Source organism: Lissotriton helveticus, chromosome 1_2 (genome assembly GCF_964261635.1).
Source record: "Lissotriton helveticus chromosome 1_2, aLisHel1.1, whole genome shotgun sequence".
NCBI classification, from domain to species: Eukaryota; Metazoa; Chordata; class Amphibia; order Caudata; family Salamandridae; genus Lissotriton; species Lissotriton helveticus.
This window is the reverse complement of record NC_136058.1, coordinates 123604894-123627364: the sequence shown is the minus strand read 5'-3', so window position 1 is coordinate 123627364 and position 22471 is coordinate 123604894. Positions and strand designations below refer to the sequence as shown.

The window sequence follows — 22471 nt, the reverse complement described above, 5'->3', positions numbered from 1 at the left end:
TATCATTGCTCAAGATGAGAAATAGATCACACAAGTGTACCATAAACCCACCGACAGAAATAATAAACTGTCACATGAAAGTTTCTACCCAAGGTCCTTCAGACAATATCTGCCTTATGTCCACTTTCGATTCAGAAAAGGGGGTGGTGATGAACAGAGTGCCTGAATTAAGCAGACCACTCTTACCCAGTCCAAAGATCAGGGCTTGATCCATCACCGTTTTTTAGCTCACTGCACCATCCCAGCTCAGAACTTGGCTATATGCAAATTAGTCTGTTCCTGTCCCAGTGCATGATGGGAACAGGGCAAACCAAACTACCAAGCCAATTCTTATACTGGGAAGGAAACAAGCTTCCGGGGACCGGTTTCTGCCATTTCAGGCGTCGTCGGCCCGGCTTGCTTGAATCCTGATGGTGCAATGAGCAAGGGACTCACATCTGAGTATACCCTTCCACGCTTATGGTGGACAAAATGATTCAGAAAAGGGGGTGGTGATGAACAGAGTGCCTGAATTAAGCAGACCACTCTTACCCAGTCCAAAGATCAGGGCTTGATCCATCACCGTTTTTTAGCTCACTGCACCATCCCAGCTCAGAACTTGGCTATATGCAAATTAGTCTGTTCCTGTCCCAGTGCATGATGGGAACAGGGCAAACCAAACTACCAAGCCAATTCTTATACTGGGAAGGAAACAAGCTTCCGGGGACCGGTTTCTGCCATTTCAGGCGTCGTCGGCCCGGCTTGCTTGAATCCTGATGTTGCAATGAGAAAGGGACTCACATCTGAGTATACCCTTCCACGCTTATGGTGGACTAAATGATTCAGAAAAGGGGGTGGTGATGAACAGAGTGCCTGAATTAAGCAGACCACTCTTACCCAGTCCAAAGATCAGGGCTTGATCCATCACCGTTTTTTAGCTCACTGCACCATCCCAGCTCAGAACTTGGCTATATGCAAATTAGTCTATTCCTGTCCCAGTGCATGATGGGAACAGGGCAAACCAAACTACCAAGCCAATTCTTATACTGGGAAGGAAACAGGCTTCCGGGGACCGGTTTCTGCCATTTCAGGCGTCGTCGGCCCGGCTTGCTTGAATCCTGATGGTGCAATGAGCAAGGGACTCACATCTGAGTATACCCTTCCACGCTTGTATCCTTTCTGGTGAAGAATTGGCTTGGTAGTTTGGTCTGCCCTGTTCCCATGATGCACTGGGCCAGGGACAGACTAATTTGCATATAGCCAGGTTCTGAGCTGGGATGGGGCAGTGAGCTAAATAACGGTGATGGATCAAGCCCTGATCTTTGGACTGGGTGAGAGTGGTCTGCTTAATTCAGACACTCTGTTCATCACCACCCCCTTTTCTGAATCGTTTTTGGCCACTATAGGTGTGGCAGGGTATACTCAGACATGAGTCCCCTGCTCACTGCTCCATCAGGATTCAAGCAAGCCGGGCCGACGAGGCTGAAATGCCAGAAACCGGTCCCCGGTAGCTTGTATCCTTTCTGGTGAAGAATTGGCTTGGTAGTTTGGTCTGCCCTGTTCCCATGATGCACTGGGCCAGGGACAGACTAATTTGCATATAGCCAGGTTCTGAGCTGGGATGGGGCAGTGAGCTAAATAACGGTGATGGATCAAGCCCTGATCTTTGGACTGGGTGAGAGTGGTCTGCTTAATTCAGACACTCTGTTCATCACCCCCCCTTTTCTGAATCGTTTTTGGCCACTATAGGTGTGGCAGGGTATACTCAGACATGAGTCCCTTGCTCACTGCTCCATCAGGATTCAAGCAAACCGGGCCGACGAGGCTGAAATGCCAGAAACTGGTCCCCGGTAGCTTGTATCCTTTCTGGTGAAGAATTGGCTTGGAAGTTTGGTCTGCCCTGTTCCCATGATGCACTGGGCCAGGGACAGACTAATTTGCATATAGCCAGGTTCTGAGCTGGGATGGGGCAGTGAGCTAAATAACGGTGATGGATCAAGCCCTGATCTTTGGACTGGGTGAGAGTGGTCTGCTTAATTCAGACACTCTGTTCATCACACCCCCTTTTCTGAATCGTTTTTGGCCACTATAGGTGTGGCAGGGTATACTCAGACATGAGTCCCTTGCTCACTGCTCCATCAGGATTCAAGCAAGCCGGGCCGACGAGGCTGAAATGCCAGAAACCGGTCCCCGGTAGCTTGTATCCTTTCTGGTGAAGAATTGGCTTGGTAGTTTGGTCTGCCCTGTTCCCATGATGCACTGGGCCAGGGACAGACTAATTTGCATATAGCCAGGTTCTGAGCTGGGATGGGGCAGTGAGCTAAATAACGGTGATGGATCAAGCCCTGATCTTTGGACTGGGTGAGAGTGGTCTGCTTAATTCAGACACTCTGTTCATCACCACCCCCTTTTCTGAATCGTTTTTGGCCACTATAGGTGTGGCAGGTTATACTCAGACATGAGTCCCTTGCTCACTGCTCCATCAGGATTCAAGCAAGCCGGGCCGACGAGGCTGAAATGCCAGAAACCGGTCCCCGGTAGCTTGTATCCTTTCTGGTGAAGAATTGGCTTGGTAGTTTGGTCTGCCCTGTTCCCATGATGCACTGGGCCAGGGACAGACTAATTTGCATATAGCCAGGTTCTGAGCTGGGATGGGGCAGTGAGCTAAATAACGGTGATGGATCAAGCCCTGATCTTTGGACTGGGTGAGAGTGGTCTGCTTAATTCAGACACTCTGTTCATCACCACCCCTTTTCTGAATCGTTTTTGGCCACTATAGGTGTGGCAGGGTATACTCAGACATGAGTCCCTTGCTCACTGCTCCATCAGGATTCAAGCAAGCCGGGCCGACGAGGCTGAAATGCCAGAAACCAGTCCCCGGTAGCTTGTATCCTTTCTGGTGAAGAATTGGCTTGGTAGTTTGGTCTGCCCTGTTCCCATGATGCACTGGGCCAGGGACAGACTAATTTGCATATAGCCAGGTTCTGAGCTGGGATGGGGCAGTGAGCTAAATAACGTGATGGATCAAGCCCTGATCTTTGGACTGGGTGAGAGTGGTCTGCTTAATTCAGACACTCTGTTCATCACCACCCCCTTTTCTGAATCGTTTTTGGCCACTATAGGTGTGGCAGGGTATACTCAGACATGAGTCCCTTGCTCACTGCTCCATCAGGATTCAAGCAAGCCGGGCCGACGAGGCTGAAATGCCAGAAACCGGTCCCCGGTAGCTTGTATCCTTTCTGCTGAAGAATTGGCTTGGTAGTTTGGTCTGCCCTGTTCCCATGATGCACTGGGCCAGGGACAGACTAATTTGCATATAGCCAGGTTCTGAGCTGGGATGGGGCAGTGAGCTAAATAACGGTGATGGATCAAGCCCTGATCTTTGGACTGGGTGAGAGTGGTCTGCTTAATTCAGACACTCTGTTCATCACCACCCCCTTTTCTGAATCACTTTTGGCCACTATAGGTGTGGCAGGGTATACTCAGACATGAGTCCCTTGCTCACTGCTCCATCAGGATTCAAGCAAGCCGGGCCGACGAGGCTGAAATGCCAGAAACCGGTCCCCGGTAGCTTGTATCCTTTCTGGTGAAGAATTGGCTTGGTAGTTTGGTCTGCCCTGTTCCCATGATGCACTGGGCCAGGGACAGACTAATTTGCATATAGCCAGGTTCTGAGCTGGGATGGGGCAGTGAGCTAAATAACGGTGATGGATCAAGCCCTGATCTTTGGACTGGGTGAGAGTGGTCTGCTTAATTCAGACACTCTGTTCATCACCACCCCCTTTTCTGAATCGTTTTTGGCCACTATAGGTGTGGCAGGGTATACTCAGACATGAGTCCCTTGCTCACTGCTCCATCAGGATTCAAGCAAGCCGGGCCGACGAGGCTGAAATGCCAGAAACCGGTCCCCGGTAGCTTGTATCCTTTCTGGTGAAGAATTGGCTTGGTAGTTTGGTCTGCCCTGTTCCCATGATGCACTGGGCCAGGGACAGACTAATTTGCATATAGCCAGGTTCTGAGCTGGGATGGGGCAGTGAGCTAAATAACGGTGATGGATCAAGCCCTGATCTTTGGACTGGGTGAGAGTGGTCTGCTTAATTCAGACACTCTGTTCATCACCACCTCCTTTTCTGAATCGTTTTTGGCCACTATAGGTGTGGCAGGGTATACTCAGACATGAGTCCCTTGCTCACTGCTCCATCAGGATTCAAGCAAGCCGGGCCGACGAGGCTGAAATGCCAGAAACCGGTCCCCGGTAGCTTGTATCCTTTCTGGTGAAGAATTGGCTTGGTAGTTTGGTCTGCCCTGTTCCCATGATGCACTGGGCCAGGGACAGACTAATTTGCATATAGCCAGGTTCTGAGCTGCGATGGGGCAGTGAGCTAAATAACGGTGATGGATCAAGCCCTGATCTTTGGACTGGGTGAGAGTGGTCTGCTTAATTCAGACACTCTGTTCATCACCACCCCCTTTTCTGAATCGTTATGTCCACTTTCGGCATCTTCGAAGAAACTGGTCAGATATCAACAATTTTAATCAGGCAGCAGACAATTTTAGCAACAAACTACGGGGAGACACTATCCTCATCAGGTGCTTTCAAAAGCATCTAAGAGAAAAATAAACAATAGAAACACTCTACTAGAAACCAATGAGCATCTATAAATAGACAGGAGTATTGGTGTATCTACTTTTAGCACAGCCTCAATTCATATCAAAAGGATTGTTACAAAAAACTGGTGTATCTTGAATTCCAAAGGCTTGGGAACTACAACCACCTATGCTCTCATTCAAGAAGAGTGCCAGTATCAGGAACATGTTAATACAATTGACCACAGGGTAATAGGTCATGGGTGTAACCAAGAATCTGGGTTCTATGCCAACTTACAAGAAAAATAGCGGGTTTTAAACAAAACACACCACTTGCAACTCCAGGAATGTCATATACCTAATCCGTTGCCCCTGTGATCTACTATATGTAGGTTTGACAAGAAGGAAGGTCAAGATAAGAATTATGGAACATAAGTCCAATGGGAAGTGTAACAAAACCATGACAAAATTAACCACACACTTTATTGAGATGAACCATTCTGCGAACGATCTCATATGGACAGTATTAGACAATCCCAATATCCATCATAATGTGGGAGATATCATTACTTTTTTTTCAAAAGAGAACAGAGATGGAGATAGAGGAAACGTATCCATGAGAGGGAAATGAATGATGACATTCCCTGGCACCACCACAAATATATATGCGACATACACCATAGGGACTACCCGGCACACATATATGAGTTTCAACTGAGACATTAAAGTTTGAAAATATCCCTTTCCTTTGATATTCATGGCATACTCCATACAGGGTTGACCACATTCTCCTGGAACCTTTGCTACACATATGTATATACACAAGAGGTGTGGAGATACGCTTCATTAATCTGATTTGTGATGAGTACAATAAACAAAGAGGGATAATATTCCACATTCTGAGCCATATCTACAGTCATTATGTCTCACTAACATTCCCACAATGACAGTAGTAGATATGATGTATGATGTGGAAAGAGTGAATAAATGGAGCTTTAATCAGGGTCGGTTATATTCTCCTGGAATAATTCCTACATGTATATATCCACATGAGGTGTGGAGATATGCTTCAATATTTTTTGTAAAGATCACAATAAACAGAAGGGTTTGAGAAACAATGAACCACAGTCCGAACAATATTTAAAATAATTATTTCTTATTAGCACTCCAATATTCATAGCAGAATATATGGTGATGTGGAATGAGCGAATATACACTGCAAGTCTATGCTTTTTACGTTACCCATGCACATGTTCTCCGGTTCAGTTTCTGATCGGGTGAACACCGGAATTACTAACAAGGTCATACGCGCAAGAAGGCGCATGACTGTCCGGCAGATTAACAGTCTAGCCTTTTAACACTAAGACACATAGCAGGGGACCGCCACAATGGCCTCTACAACAAAAGGCACGTAAAAGCAGCAATAACCATCTACGGAGTGTGATGAGTGGTTAATACTTGCTGCGGCAGTCAATCAATCAATCAATCAATCAATCAAAGTACTTGTAAAGCGCGCTACTTACCCGTGAGGGTCTCAAGGCGCTATGGGGAGGGGGGATGCTGCTACTGCTCGAAGAACCAGGTCTTGAGGAGTCTTCTGAAGGCGAGTAGGTCTTGGGTCTGCCGTATGTGGGTAGGGAGGGTGTTCCAGGTCTTGGTGGCGAGGTAGGAGAAGGATCTGCCACTGGAGGTCGTTCGTTGGATGCAGGGGACAGCGGCGAGGGCGAGGCTGGCGGAGCGGAGCTGGCGGGTGGGGGTGTGGAAGCTGAGTTTGCTGTTCAGGTAGGCTGGTCCGGCGTTGTGGAGTTCTTTGTGTGCGTGGGTGAGGAGCTTGAAGGTGATCCTCTTGTCGACGGGGAGCCAGTGTAGGTCTCTCAGGTGGGGGGAGATGTGGCTGCGGCGAGGGACGTTGACGATCTGTCGGGTGGAGGCGTTTTGGATGCGTTGTAGTCATCGTAGGTGTTTGGCTGAGATTCCTGCGTAGAGTGCGTTGCCGTAGTCCAGTCTTGTGCTGACGAGGGCCTGTGTCACCGTTCTTCTTGTTTCGGTTGGGATCCACTTGCTGCGGAGCATGCGGAGGGTGTTGTAGCAGGAGGAGGAGACAGCGTTGACCTGCTTAGACATGGAGAGGGAGGAGTCGAGGATGAATCCTAGGTTGCGTGCATGGTCAGTGGGTGTTGGTGCTGTTCCCAGTGTGGTCGGCCACCAGGAGTCATCCCAGGCTGAGGGGGTGGGACAGAGGACAAGGACCTCCGTCTTGTCCGAGTTCAGCTTCAGACGGCTGCTCCTCATCCTGTTGGCGATGGCCTTCATTCCCTCGTGGAGGTTGGTTTTGGCGGTGTGTGGGTCCTTGGTGAGAGAGAGGATGAGCTGGGTGTCGTTGGCGTAGGAGATGATGTTGAGGTTGTGATGGCGGCCCACTTGTGCGAGGGGGGCCATGTAGACGTTGAGCAGCGTCGGGCTGAGAGATGAGCCCTAGGGGACGCCGCAGATGATGTCGGTGGCTTCGGATCGGAAGGGTGGGAGGCGGACGCTCTGGGTTCTGCCGTAGAGGAAGGACGTGGTCCAGTCAAGGGCCTTCTCTTTGATTCCGGTTTCTAGGAGGCGTGTCTTTAGAGTGCGATGGCAGACCGTGTCGAAGGCGGCTGACATGTCCAGGAGGATGAGGGCTGATGTTTCGCTGTTGTCTAGTTGGCGCCTGATGTCGTCTGTGGCGGTGATGAGGGCAGCCTCGGTGCTGTGGTTTCGTCTGAATCCGGACTGGGACGGGTCCAAAATGTTGTTGTCTTCCAGGTGGCGGGCCAATTGCATGTTGACGATTTTCTTGATGACCTTTGCCGGGAATGGGAGCAGGGAGATGGGCCGGAAGTTCTTGAGGTCCTTGGGGTCTGCCTTGGGCTTCTTGAGGAGGGCGTTGATTTCGGCATGCTTCCAGCTTTCCGGGAATGTCGCTGTTTCGAAGGAGATGTTGATGACCCTCTGTAGTTGGGGTGCGATAGCTGCATCTGCTTTGTTGAATACGTGGTATGGGCACAGGTCTGACGGAGATCCTGAGTGGATGGAGTTCGTGACCGCGCTCGTCTCATCGTCGTTGACTCTTGGCTAATCTGATGAGGTGGTGATGTCTACGGGTGGCGTCCTTGTGGGCTGCGTGGTTGTCCAGTGTGAGTTCGTGGATCCATATCTTCTCCAGTTCCCGGCATGCGTGTTTGGAGGTCTGGAGCTCGTCGGTGAACCAGGTGGCTCTCTTGCTGGCGTGGCTGTTGGAGGGTTTCTTGAGCGGGGTGAGGGTGTTGGTGCAGTCGTCGATCCACTATCTGAGGTTGTATGCTGCGGCGTCTGGGTTAGTGGGGTCGGCGGGTGGGTTCTGGCGAGGCAGCTGTTGGGTGCGGTGGGCGTGGTTGGTTTCTTGAAGGTGAAATGTTTGCAGCGGTGGTCGGTCCAGTGGAGTTCGGTGGTGTGGTCGAAGGTGACGTGGGTGCCTGTGGAGAAGACAGGGTCCAGCGCGTGGCGGGCAGCGTGGGTTGGTGCGGTGACGAGTTGTCTGAGGCCAAGGTTGGCGAGGTTGTCGTTCAGGGTGGCGGAGTTGGCGTCATTGTTGTTCTCGAGGTGGAAGTTCAGGTCCCCGAGGAGGATGTAGTCCGTGGAGGCGAGTGCGTGGGTGCTGGCGAGGTCGACGATGGAGCCGCTGAACTGAGCCCGGGGTCCGGGGGGTCTGTAGATGAGTGTTCCTCTGAGGGTGGTGTTGGGGTCGGTGTGGATCCGGAAGTGGAGGTGTTCGGCGGTGTTCAAGGTGTCGTCTGCGTGAGTGGCGACCTTGAGGGTGGACTTCTGGACGATGGCTATTCCTCCTCCGATTCCGTTGGCGCGATCCCTGCGGGTGATCTTGTAGCCGTCCGGGATGGCTATGGCTATGTCGGGCGCCGAGCAGTCGTTCCACCAGGTCTCAGTCAGGAAGGCCACGTCTGGGGCGGAGGTGTTGAGCAGATCCCAGAGCTCGCCGGTGTGTTTGCGTGCGGCGCGGGTGTTGAGGAGTATGCAGCGGAGGTGGTTGGGTCCAGTCCTTGGAGGTTTGGTGGCTCTGTCGCAGATGAAGCTGCAGGTGCGGCAGGAGAAGGGTCTATGGGTCCATTTCGGGGAGGCCTGGAAGCAGGTGTGGTTTCGGCCGGCGTTGAGTGCGTGGAGGGTGCTGGCGTCGTAGTGGGGTCTGGTGTCGTGGCGTTCACGGGGTCCAGGGGTTCTGGCACTGGGCACGGTCCAGGCGCGGACGGGCGCAAACAGGCTTGCCAGCAGCACATCCGCTGCGCGCGTCAGCTGCGCGGCTGTGCAGCGTCCAACATATATGGGGAGGTGGGAGGGAGGAGCAGCTGGGAGGTGGGAGCAGTGAGTGGGCAGGGGGAGGGGCCGCAGGGGGCACTGCGGCGGGGAAACAGTGGTACTGAAAGCAAAATGGGGCACAAGGGGGGAAACAAGTGGCACAGAGCAGAAAACGAGGCACGAAGAGGGGGAAACAGTGATACAGAAGGCAAAATGAGGCACAAGGGGGGGACGAGTGGCACAGAGCAGAAAACGAGGCACAAGAGGGGGAGACCGTGGCACAGAAAGCAAAAAGGACGGAGGACACTTACCAGAGGCAGTGGCAGCGGCAGCAGGGGCACACAGTTGGAGCTGCGTGGAGGGGGAGCGACCTACCACGAGGGTTAGGGGTCTCTCACCCCACCGCGCAGCGTCCGGCATATATGGGGAGGTGGGAGGGAGGAGCAGCTGGGACGCGGGAGCAGCGATTGGGCAGTGAGGGGGCAGGGCTGTAGGGGCACAGCGGAGTCGGAAACGAGTGTAACAGAAGACAAGAAGGGCACAAAAAAACGAGTGGAACACAGGGCAGAAGGGCACAAAAAACGAGGTAAAAACGAGTGGCACAGAGGGCAGAAGGGCACAAAAAACAAATGGAACAGAGGGCAGACGGGCACAAAAAACGAGTGCAACAGTGGGCAGAAGGGCACAAAAAACGAAGGAAAACGAGTGGAACAGAGGGCAGAAAGGCCAAAAAACTAGGGAAAAACGGGTGGAACAGAGGGCAGAAAGGCACAAAAAACGAGGGGAAAACAGGTGGAACAGGGGGCAGAAAACGAGGCACAATAGGGGGAGGCAGTGGCACAGAAAGCAAAAAGGACGGAGGACACTTACCAGCGGCAGGGGCAGCAGGGGCACACAGTCGGAGCTGCGTGGAGGGGGAGCGACCTACCAGGAGGGTCAGGGGTCGCTCCTGATGAAGTTCAGTCCTGGGGGGCTGAGAATGATTAGTTTGTGGGGAAACTGGCCTATTTTAAAACTTTGCTCTGCACCATTCGGGATACTTTCTCCTGAAATGACCGCAGCTGTACAATGATTACTTGCAACGTGCTTGAGATAGGGGGCTTGGCACCATGCTCGAAGGGCTGAGTCCCGGGAAACCTAATGATAAGTTATACCAATATAAGTCAGTATTGTTCGCATCGGTTACAGCGAGCTATCCTTACGTTAGATTGACATTCTGCTCACAGATAAAAAATTACTTAACTTTAATAGACAGATGAAGACCGCATTAATCACAATGAGTACTAACAGTGTGGCTGATATACTTTGGCTCTATACAGGGTGTAACCACAGGGTGATGTTCCCACCTCTACCCCGGTTTTAGAGAGATGAGACAACTACCAGGGCAAGGAATGATAGTTGTGACGCGAATGGTACTGTTTTAACCCCACCTAAGTAAATACAAGTGTGTTGATTGGTGCTTCACATTAAAATGGTGATTAAAATCACCATTTTAATAGGGATTATAGTGCATTACACAATTAATTATAGTAGCACTAGACCACAATTGACGTGGTTTGATTGTGAGGACCACATATATTCACCCTCTTGTGGGATTTGATTGATAATGTTATTTGTTTATAGAAAATTATTGGTTTTATAAACAAAGTGACAAGTAAGGTCACTGCATAACATTACATCACACGTCTTACTAATTAGCGGAAGCAAGTAATGGTGATCGTGACTGTAGGGATCTTAGTCCTGATAAATGCCAAGGAACCTGAGTGGCTGTCGATGACTTGCCAAAACATGTTGATAGCATAAGAGATGATAGGGCAAAAATACCTCAAGATAATTTCATGGAACGTGTTTAGCCCTGCCTAGGAGGCACAGAATAAATAGATAGGGACAGGTAGTTTTAATAAGACATTGCACCGTGGATCCCATTTAAATGTTTTTATATGATACTAAACTAGCCTGAATGGGGGGTAAAGCATTCTACCACCTTGCCCCGCGGAACTGGAACCAGCTCCCATCCCAGCTGCGTCAATGCCCCAACTTCTTAGCCTTCAGAAAACTATTTAAAAAGACACTGTCCTAAATCCTCCTTGGTAGGCCATAAGCAGTCACAGCGCTGAGATATCCGGATGGGTGTGATTCGGGCGCTACAGAAATCAAAAAATCAAATCAATCAAATCAAATCAAATCAAGAGGAGCCTGAAGGAACACAGGGACAGCTTCCCTTCTCTCATGGAGCCTTAGATTCACCTGTCCGCTCCAATCCTGGTGCTGCTGTCATGCTGGTTACCTTCCTAAACAGTATGAGTGTGTCGCCTGGATTGGTTTCGCAAGTTAGCATGCAAGGAAGTACATTCTATTAATTCAGTTCACCTGACCAATCCTCTCTCTCTCTTCACTCTGCTATCTCTCCTTCGCTTTTCTCCTCTCATTATGTATGCCCCATCACCTCTGGCTGCTCGGACCAGCCCTCACCGCAGCACTGCGCAGCCCTTGCTCCTTGGTTGCTACCCAGTCTCCGGACCGTCATACCCTGGCCCAGGCCACAAATGCTTAGGCAGGCCCTGTGGGGCTACACCGAGAGGAAAGCACCCTCCTTTCCCACAACCCACTCCTGCCTTCCATGGACGGGAAAACACGCTGAGAACATGTTTCAATGACAGACTGCCCTAAAGGCACAGGTTGGTGCCTCTGAGAGCCACCAGTAGGGCTGGAGCAGGGACACACCAGGCTGGGTTGCGGCGTGGAGGAATCTGCAGTGCTGCTTCAGCCGTTTCTCTGGGGGCTCAAATACAGGCAAGCAAATATACTTTACTATGTATACTACATACAACTGTGACGTGGATGGATGGATGGATGGATGGACGGAAGGATGGATGGATGGATGGGAGATGGTCTACTAATGGCTGGATGCTGTGGTGAAAGGATACATTCATAGAGGGATGGGTGGTCAGCAGATAGGAGTGTGAGTCCAGAAGTATGACTGGATGTACACATGAATGAATGGATGAATACTCCGTATGATGGAGATATAATAGATGGTTTTCTAGTTAATAGATACATGGATGGGTGAGTGGATGAGTGAATGGAAGACTCTCTAGAAGGATGATGTACACATGAACAGATGAATGCAGTGGATGATGGAAACATGGATTAATTATTGGGGGATGATTGGGTCAGTGATGCAGAGGCTGAACACCCTTATCTCAGACGGACTCGCTCTGTACGTGAAATTCATCCCCAACATTTAAACTCCACAACTTTGAAATGTCACCAGCCGCCACTCCCTTACCCAACACATCGCTAAAAACTGTGTTCCATAACGCGAGTTACTGCATCGAGGTGGACATCAGGCATGACAAGACAACACTTCCTACATAGGTTCCAAACAACCCCACCACCACACATACTGCACAGTGTAGCTTGCTATCCATGTGGATAAGCATTTCAGCACACCACATAGGGGAAGTAGGAGCTATATAAATGCTACAATGCTTAATACCTCCTTTGAGGTTCATGCTTCCCAACTCTGCGGCCTGAGCCCTGACAAACAACATGCGAGCTATGTAAACAAAGCAATAACAGGGAAAGTCAATCACAGGACTAGACAAAGGTTAGTTTCCCTTTGCGTATCTTCAAACGTTAAAGATGGGCACTTTGTTGAAAACCAAATGTACATCTACTGGCGCAGATAAACTACCAATCACAAGCTTAAAAACATATATATTCTGAGTACTTACAAGCACAGTGTAATGCACAAAACTGTGTGTATTCTCTTTTATTTTCATAAAAACCTTTGACAACAATGCTCATGCATTTAGAATCACAGGTTAAAAAAAATTTGTTTTATAAAAAAAGAAACCAATAATCGTCTCTGTTCATTCTAGAACATAGTCAGTGCCTAAAACGAATCATTGCATGATAAATACAAATGTAAACATAGTATTACATTGAAATTTGTTTCTGCTTTGTAATAAATCACAAAACGTGTCAACATGACGTTTCGGTGGAACATCAAAAATATTTTCACCACCTTCTTAATTTTTTTCATAAAAACATTCTGTCTGTGCTTTACTTCCACAGAGAGTCTGTGATACACTTTAAGGATCAAAATAGAATGGCCTAGAAGGTTCTGTCAAATGGCAAGTTCTCTCATGCTTAGGAAATGCTTGCTGTCGCGCGGCTGGTGAAAAACCAGGAGCGTAGTATTTTTATAGCCTCATTCTCTGTTTGATTATTAGGTAAATAATCCCAGTTGCTGACAAAATACAGGCAATCCCCCTTTGTTTTATTTGTGTGTACAGGGGCTGCTTTATTATGCGGTCCCTGGTACCTCTAATATCCAGAAATCACCAACAGCTTTCGTCTCCCGTGTATTACCCTTTTCTTAAGTCAATCATAAGCACACTTGTGGATTTTTCAGAATGCCATCGTCTCTACCTATGTCTGGGCATGCATATTGAGAGAGGGAGGGGATGTGTATGAAAGATGTGTGTAGTTGTGTTCCGTTGTGTGTGAATCTGTTTGACTGTATGTTTGACTACAGGTGACTTACTGTATATCTGTCTGTGTGCATCTAGTATTACATGAGATAATCTACAACAGCAACATATTACATGCTGTGTCACCTCACGATTTTAAGCCGCTGCTTTTCAGAAGCTTTATGCAATCAGATGCAGTTCCTACGTGTAGGCTCGACATCTTTTGGCGTGTTTCCCCTGTATTTTTGCTTTCTGAACTCCTGGTTTTGACTCTGTTTTTGCTAGTTTAGTGTCTGTGGGTTTTGGATGACTGGGCTGGAGAGGTGCAGTGGCTCCGCATACTCTAGGTGGGTCAGGAAAGAGCTGAATAGACCTGGGCTGCATTTAGAGTAGGGGGAAGAAATTTCCTTTCTCCTGAATGGGCCTGGTCTGCCTCTGACAATGCTGTCTTCACCTCCTGCCAGGAAGCCACACCAGAGAGGGCAGAACCGGTTATGGCTTTGCACAGACACACTCTGCCTGAGAGGACAAAGGATTTTGGGCTATAAAAAGTGGGGTCCAAACCCCTGAACTTTAGAACTCTTTTGGACCAAGAAGACTGCAAAGGAGAAAAGCTGGAGAAGCTGTGAGGACGAACTACCACTTTGCTGAGTGCTTCGCTGTGTTGGCCTGCAGTGGCTGCTTCTTTCTTGGGCAGTGAAAGGACTGGACTGAACTTTCTGCAATCTATTTTTGTGAGTTTCTCCAAGGGCTTGAGGTAGAGCTTGCCCACTGTTCAAGAAGTCTCAGGAACAGCAACGACTTCAAGTTCTTCTGCCCTCAGAACTGGGGACTGTGTGTTTTGTGCTGCCTTGGAAGAAAAAGCAACCCGACGCCGTCTACGACGCTGCTGCCGACCCAGTGTCCTTAAGGTACTGCAGAGGGCACTGCGCAACACCGCACCTCCACCCTGGTCTCACCGATGACGAATGCCGATGCCACCACAGAGCCGCTGCTCGCACCGTGACCTGTAGGCACCGCACTCCGAATCGCCTCATTTCACGACACCACCTTGGTATCCCCAACGACGCCGCTCCACGCCGAAATCAACGCCACTGCTTGCACCGTAGTTCGAAGGCACCACTCATAAAGTTAAAAAACGCTCGGCCCTCATCCCACACCTCAGCATTGGCCTACCGACACCAGCGCCATCGAATCCAGTACGTGAGCCGACGACAGCGTTCAGCAATGACAACGGAGCTGCTTGCAACGTGACCTGCCAGCCCCGCGATGAGCTCTGCATCACTTCGCACCGTGACTGAAATCTCACCAACGACGCCATCTGATGCCGCCACTGAGCCCCTGCTCACGACCTGAGGGCATCGCACACCGCACCGCTGAACTTCACACCGCAGTCCCCGATGCCTGCCGACGCCTGCGCTTCTGACTCCAACCGCGAGGAGTTCGATCTGCAACGCGTGCGGCTTCAAGGGCCCGACGACTCCTGCGCCGACCTCCGGAAGCGACACCAGCGTGCTTTCAGAAGTTTAACGAGAGGTCGCCGAAGCCCTGTATTTCTAAAGGTACTGTTTTGCGGGTCTTCCCGACACCGTAGCTGGCCAGCGACGCCACGGTCAGCCAGAAAGTGTTTGAATTTGTTTCTTCACGATGCCGTGATAGCCCCGGACGGAGCTATTGACTTCAAGGAACTGTATTTCAAGGTTATTTTGATAACTGAAGATTTTTAAGTACTGTATTGTGGATTTTTAAAATTTTTGGTCTTGTCTTGAGTATATAAAAATATTGGATATTTTTCTAGACTGGTGTGGTGTTCTTTTGTAGTGCTTACACTGTTTTACTGTTGATTATGTGCAAATGCTTTACACACTGCCCCCAGAATAAGCCTGACTACTCATGCCAAGATACCAAAGGGGTGAGCAGGGGTTATTTTAGGAGTGTAACTCCCTTATCCTGACTAGAAGAAAGGGTCCCTACTTGGACAAAGGTGCACACCCTTGCCTACTAGAGACCAGGCGTGTAACACCCATTGGGCTCAAAGGGCTTCAGCTCCTCCCCCCCCCATCCTGTGTGGCAGCCTGGGCTGACACAGCCGCACCCCTGTACTTCACAGGTCTTTAAAATACCATTTGCTTGTTAATCAGGCTTTGTTGTTTTTCACCCCTTCTGAGAGCCACGGCAGCCCCACTCTGCCTATTGCTTGAAGAATCAGCCCCCCCCCCGAAATTTGGCTCTAGTTGCACCTCTGCTAGAGACCCCCATTTCTAACACTACGATTTGTAATGGCTTGATGTACTTACAATAAGTTGTCATTGTTGCACTTTAGCCTGAAATGTAAATCAGGCCAGGTGAGCAATAATGTATAAAAATACATGAACCACAGACACCAGTCACACAAACTGAATATCAACCAGATTTGTTTTTTCTTGTTGAGGCATGCTATTTGCAGGCTGGACTTAGTTTATGGTTTACATTTCTTACTCTTTTCTCTCCTACATTTCATTACAGTATTCTTTGCCTATGGTTTTCAGTATGCAGTTTATTTCAGTACCTTTTCCGTGGCTGAAAACACACCCCTCTTAGTCTAAGTCAGCATGGCACGTTGCACTTCAATCGAGTGTAAGGGTAGGTACAGTAAGGCACGGACCTCTTGAAAAGAGACTGCGCCACTGCGTGACAGGCAGCAGGCTGCACCACGTGACACTTAAGAATTTCATTTGGCAATAAATCTAAATTAGGAATGTCTAGTGTATTCTGCAGTGGAATTCCGCAGCAGGTGCCACATTGAATTAGTGTAGTTGTAATTAATTAGTTACCTTGGCAGCAAGCTGGAGTCCAACCTTGTCTGCTTCAGCCTCCAGAGTTCTCCCGTACGGCCTATCGAACATAAACTGAAAGACAAATATGTTAACGCTGTAAGAATATAAACGTATGATTCCTGTGAGATACAGTCGACTATATTTAACAGTCTCATTTTTCAAGCAGTGTTTTCTCCATAACAAAAAAACATTTTACCACATGTAGACAATCGTTAACGAGCTTGTGCCCTTTCTTCTCCATTCGCAGAGTTATATATTTCGAAACATTGTCTCCCAACCCCACAAAGTTATATATTTTGAAACATTGTCTCCCAACCCCACACAGGGATGCAGAGAACATGGTATTAACGTAGGGTGTTGATGCTGTAGTCCTGGAAGGTTGTACGACCTCTGCCCATTATTGGTCAACTATAAGAAATGTAATTCATTTGTGCTTGGCAGTCCAGGTTCGGAGAAGGCAGGTGAAGAACAGAATAATTTATTACAATTGGAAGGAGAGAAAATTATGCAAAGCCTTCAGACCAGCTCCTCCACCAGTGCTCACCGGAAGACCAACCAACACAAAGATAGTACTGATTGACCTCCCATAAATGTTGCACTAGACAAAATGCAACAGTTCCCCTCTTACAGAGACAAAAACAACAGACAAACACACATGACAAACATGCATTAAATAAAAACACGAAGAACAGATAAGACAAATATAACACACTCAAACAACAATGGAAACGGGACACAATAAACAAACATTGGCAAAGCCACCAGGCCTTGCTTTAATGTTCACAAATACTGTTGAGCAAGTTAAAGCCCGACCTTCAGCCATTGGCAAGCTTGAGCAAAAGTGTAGTAAACTTGATTGTAACCATTGCTTTAGATATAGCAAGACCAATAATTCCCCAATCGTAATACAGCCAATACAAACACACCTAAGTAAAGAAGAACCAGGGAATCAATAGAGACATCAACATCATGCATGCTTCCAACAGCTGACCTGACAAGGGTGATGGGGGTTCAACTGCAGTGATGCTCTTGAGGTTCCACACAGACAAATGTCTCTAAGTTATTTAAAACAGTGGGATAATTAAGCCTTGGACCCGCCATTACTCACACTGGGCTACCCCATGTCCCTCACACATACCCTCTCCTGTCCCATATATTCTTCTTATCATCATAATATGGACTCCCACAATCCTGATCCAGATGTACATACCCTCTCAGAATGTACATACTGTCACAAATGTTGTGGCCACGGAAAGTGAATTCAGAATGCATGAATACTGGACAATGTGAAGCCATACAGAAATGCTAGAACTCCTACAACCCAAATCAGCCAGTAGTGCTAAATGGTGATTTGAAATAACTGGTCCACCAGTGACGTGCAACAAATGCAGAATGAGCCAATCAATACAATCTAACACGTTCAGCACAATAGGAAAAGTGGGAGTAAAGTGAGGGTGTTTGCAAATGCCACACCTGAATTAATGTCATGAAAGCCGAATAATGCGCATGTACATGTATGAATACAGACATAATTCTAAACAAGCATTTGCAATGCAATAGGTCTCGTATTAGGAAAGTTTGAGCTATTGGTATTGTAAATGACAAATTTTTTATTTGTGTTGGTTTTGAAAATAGCTAAATGAACCCCTCCCATGCTTGTGACGGAACCGTTCCGTCACGAGCCTCGGGTGGGCTGTGCTGGTGACGGAACGGTTCCGTCACGGCCCGCTCGCCGCGCCTGCGCGGCGCAAATTCTGCACCTGCGCTGACGTTCTAATCGGCGGGCGGGTCCGTGACGGAACCGTTCCGTCACAAGCACAGCTCACCCGAGGGCCGTGACGGAGCGGTTCCGTCACGAGCACGGGACCGCCGCGCGGCCCCTCCTCCCGCTTAGCGCAGCGGCGGAATAACCACCGCAGCGAAGGGGTTAATAGCTTTGTCATTTACAATGCCAATAGTTATAACTTTCGCAAATGTGACACCTACAGAATTTGTAATACAATACATGTTGTATTTACGTGACTTACATGTCTTGCTATTACAAATAACAATGGCTTTTATTTTTTTGAAATAATTAATACTTAAATAAAAGTTATTGTAATTTATAATGGCAACAGCTTAAACTTTTGTAAATAACTTTTGTGAAGATTATTTTCAGTGTATTTTATTGTGACGAAAATACAAGAACAGAAGTGAAATATTAACATCTTTTTGTGATTTGTAATAAAGCTTGAAACATTGAGAGAACATATTTGTACCAGTGATGCTGTGGTGATGCTGAGTGATGCTGTTGTTGCGCTGAATGATGTTGTGGGTGCGCTGAGTGATGCTGTGGTTGCTCTGAGTGATGCTGTGGTTGCTCTGAGTGATGCTGTGGTTGCGCTGAGTGATCCTGTGGTTGCGCTGGGTGACGCTGTGGTGGTGCTGAGTGACGCTGTGGTGGTGCTGAGGGATGCATTCTTGGCCCTGAGTGATGATGTGGTGTTGCTGAGTGATACTGTGGTGGTGCTGAGTGATGCTGTGGTGCTGCTGAGTGATGCTGTGGTGCTGCTGAGTGATGCTGTGGTGCTGCTGAGTGATGCAATATTAGCCCTTAGTGATGATGTGGTGTTGCTGAGTGATACTGTGGTGGTGCTAAGTGATACTGTGGTTTTGCTGAGTAAATGCAAATGTAAATGTAGAGGTACTTGTATAGCGCACGTCTACCCGGAGGTATCTCGGCGCTTGTACTAATACCGCTGAGGAACCCTTCCTGGCTTTTCCCTGTGAAGTGCCCACTCCTGGGCACCCCCATGGTGAAGCCAGGCATCCTAGCGTTGTTGGGGCCGTTGTGTAGATTAAGCAAGTGATGCTGTGGTAGTGCTGAGTGATGCTGTGGTAGTGCTGAGTGATGCTGTGGTGGTGCTGAGTGATGCTGTGGTCGCGCTGAGTGATGCTGTGGTGGTGCTGAGTGATGCTGTGGTGGCGCTGAGTGATGCCGTGGTGGCACTGAGTGATGCTGTGGGGGCGCTGAGTGGTGATGTGGTGGTGCTGAGTGATGCTGTGGTGGTGCTGAGTGATGCTGTGGTGGTGCTGTGGTGGTGCTGAGTGATGCTGTGGTGGTGCCGAGTAATGCTGTGGTAGTGCTGAGTGATGCATTCTTGGCCCTTAGTGATGATGTGGTGTTGCTGAGTGATACTGTGGTGGTGCTGAGTGATGCTGTGGTGGTGCAGAGTGATGTTGTGGTGGTGCAGAGTGACGCTGTGGTGGTGCACAGTGATGCTGTGGTGGTGCACAGTGATGCTGTGGTGGTGCTGAGTGATGCTGTGGTGGTGCTGAGTGATGCTGTGGTGGTGCTGAGTGATCCTGTGGTGGTGCTGTTATCCTGTGGTGGTGTTGAGTGATGCATTCTTGGCCCGAGTGATGATGTGGTGTTGCTGAGTGTTTCATATCCTATGCCGCTCCTAATTCACAGAAAAGGCCCATTGCACGTGCCTAACATCCGGGTCGGAGATTCATAAACAATCCTCCATTTTCCGAGCACTGCGTCGCGTGATAGCTGCTGCGAACAGCTAGCTTTTTATGGGTCTCGCAATGGACTAATGGAGCACACGAACAAGCGGGCATTAGAAAAGTAAGAAAGGTCTGCATTCATGGGCCGAGTTCCCATTCCCCAAACATCTGCAGATTTCACAAGGCAGTGCTGTAGAACGCAAAAGATGCTGGTGTGAGCAAACTGTATTTCAAATGCAGATCTGTGACTTCACCCGCACTCCCTCAAAGGCCCTTTATAAATGGTGATCTATGCTACAATGTGTAGGCTTCCAGGTGTGAACACACCAGAGACGCCGAGGGTATGTGCGAGAAATAATGCATTATATGCCGAAGGAAGCAAGAGTGTTTTCATTGAAGGTGTTAACAATATAACACAAATAGCAATAAAAGCTGAAAGCAAAACAATTCAAACCATCCAAAGAGCGAGCACAAGGTAATAAAACGTGATGTTAAAACTGTCGCAGTAAATCCTAAACGAAATCCTAAATGAAACCATATCCGTGTCTATGTTACAAAATAAATCCCTTTACATTTTTTGTTAAATTTGGAATGATTGTTAAATTTTGAATGGCTCGATTTTTGTGTAGTTCATTTAACAGGCGTTTACCCATTCGCTAGACAAAATAACGGTACTTTTAACAACACAGTGTTAAAGATCTAACCGTAGAAAGGACATGCTTATGGGGGATGGAAGTATTGAGACGTAACCATAAACAAATACTCCGCGGAGGGGAAACTGGAACCAAGGAGGATGGCTCTGTCGGCCTTGTGCCACAGTGGCACCTCTTGTCTGTTTCCTTCTAACACTTCATCATACTACCATTCGAATGTAATTGCTACCAAGCCGCGCTGTCTGCATTTTTTGCACATCAAACACTAAATAATGGGTTGTCGACCTTGCTGCAGGAAGACCGGGACCATGCAATGAACCATCCATTTAACAAACATTGTGCGTATAAGGAGGGAACTGCAACTCTTAGTTAAAGTGAAAGTACAATATGCGAGGCACAGACTGGGGGGAGCGGGAGGCGGGGGGGTGGGGGAGCAAGCGAGTGGGAGGGAAGGAGCTCTGCTGGTGTGCGAGGCGGATGGGTGGGGGTGCAGGGGAGCGAGCGAGTGGGAGGGAACCAGCATATGGGGTGTTAGTGAGGGCAAGCGCACACTGGCGAAGCGTCACGCTTCAATAGATCACATGCATTGGGAGGAATCCGCTTGGAATCCGCTTGGTCAAAGAGTTTGTTTCAACCACTATACTCTCATCTATTTATCCCTGCGGGATAGAATAGTCGAGACCTAAAAAGGAATGCTGCATCCTGTTCCTTATGAACAGGAACACAAGAAGCCCCAAAGGTGTTAAGGGCTTATCAGTAACCTTCAGCTTACGGCCCTATGGTACAGCTACCACACTGATTTATGTATGCACCAGGACTATGGTTGGTGCCCCAAATTGACCACAGCTATGTTTCTTCCGCAAAATGCTTCATTTCATTTTCATGTTATATTCAACATGTCCTGGGAATCATAATGCATCACAATATTAAACATTTCTCCAGGTTTGTATGAAGACATTCCATTTTAGGTCTGGAGTCACAGCATAACAGTCATCACTCGCCAGATCTCATGGCAACACTAGAAAAACAGCTTCTAGAAGAACTCTGCCCACATGGTGCTTACCTTGAGTACAACATTTAATTATGCAGACTGTGTATACCTGCATAAAAGAAGAGTGCTCTTTGCACTCTTATTGGCTTGTGAGCGTTGCTCCCTCACCTAGCATGGCTGCAGAGTTCAAACATATTGGTGCTGCAGTTTGTATTCCTGTTCCACTGGCTGAAAAGAGGTTACCTTCATCTAACATGACTACCACCACTTGCAGTACTATTTGCAGGTTCTTATTTTATTTACTTCAACTGTATTATCCATAAAACCCGTGCATGGTCAATTGTTGTCGCCCACTGTATGCATCAAACCCATGTGGTGGGTTGAGTGCAGTTTAATATAATTAAACAAATTCAGCTGTGTGCCAAATGTCCTGCAAAAGGGACAGGCAACCTCTGTCTGCCCATTCTCTTCCGCCTGAATGAGCCACAGGGGGCTTAAAGACTTTGTGCGTCATGACACTTCTCTCTTCCGAAGATGCGCGGGACTCAGGCCTGTTGATATGAACTGCAGTGAGAAGCTCTCACTTCTCCATGCAGAGACTGTGTTGAGCGCATTACAAGGCCCCGCGGATCTGCCGAGTGAGCACAGTACTGGACCCTCCTGTGGAGAGTCACCACAAACTGGCAGCTGAACTGCTGCCCTGCCTGGGAGCCTCCTTCACACTGCCGCCACGCTTGATGTTTAACCAGAGGTGCTGCCTGGGGTGCTGCCTGGGGCTAGTGTTTCTGTGCAACGGGGCACGCGCCCGGCTGTACAGCTGCTACCTCCTAATTCCCTGACGTAGCCTCGTGGCCCACTTGGCCCTGTACTGGTACAGCACAGCAAAGCAGAAACCCTAGAGTCTTCCCCGGAGCCACTGCAGTGCATGTCATACTATTATGAAGGTCGCTGATCTCCCTTGTAATGTCAGCTGCCGGTCACACTTTTTTGTCGCTGCACTAATGGTTACTTGCGTTTGCAATAGGTTCCTGTGACTGAAGGTGAGTGGTGTGCCTGTGTGCGTTCATGGTGTGCCTGCCTGTGAGTGTAGTGTGTGAGTTGTGCAAGCACGTGCAGGTGTGAGGTGGTCCGATGTGCGTGCATGGTGAAGCGTGTTCT

The 22471-nt window shown here is 48.7% G+C and overlaps 1 protein-coding gene across 2 annotated transcripts in view; it reads right to left on the bottom strand.

Annotated features, from left to right (window-relative positions):
• The window catches only part of OMA1 (OMA1 zinc metallopeptidase), a 797057-nt gene that overhangs the window by 206346 nt on the left and 568240 nt on the right, over positions 1 to 22471 (bottom strand). The window contains exon 7 of one of the 2 annotated variants that reach the window (XM_078669974.1): positions 16175 to 16249. The exons of the other annotated variant lie outside the window; for it this stretch is intronic. Coding sequence (XP_078526100.1) covers positions 16175 to 16249 — 75 coding nt within the window. The remainder of the gene's footprint in view (positions 1 to 16174; positions 16250 to 22471) is intronic. 2 annotated transcript variants of the gene reach the window in all.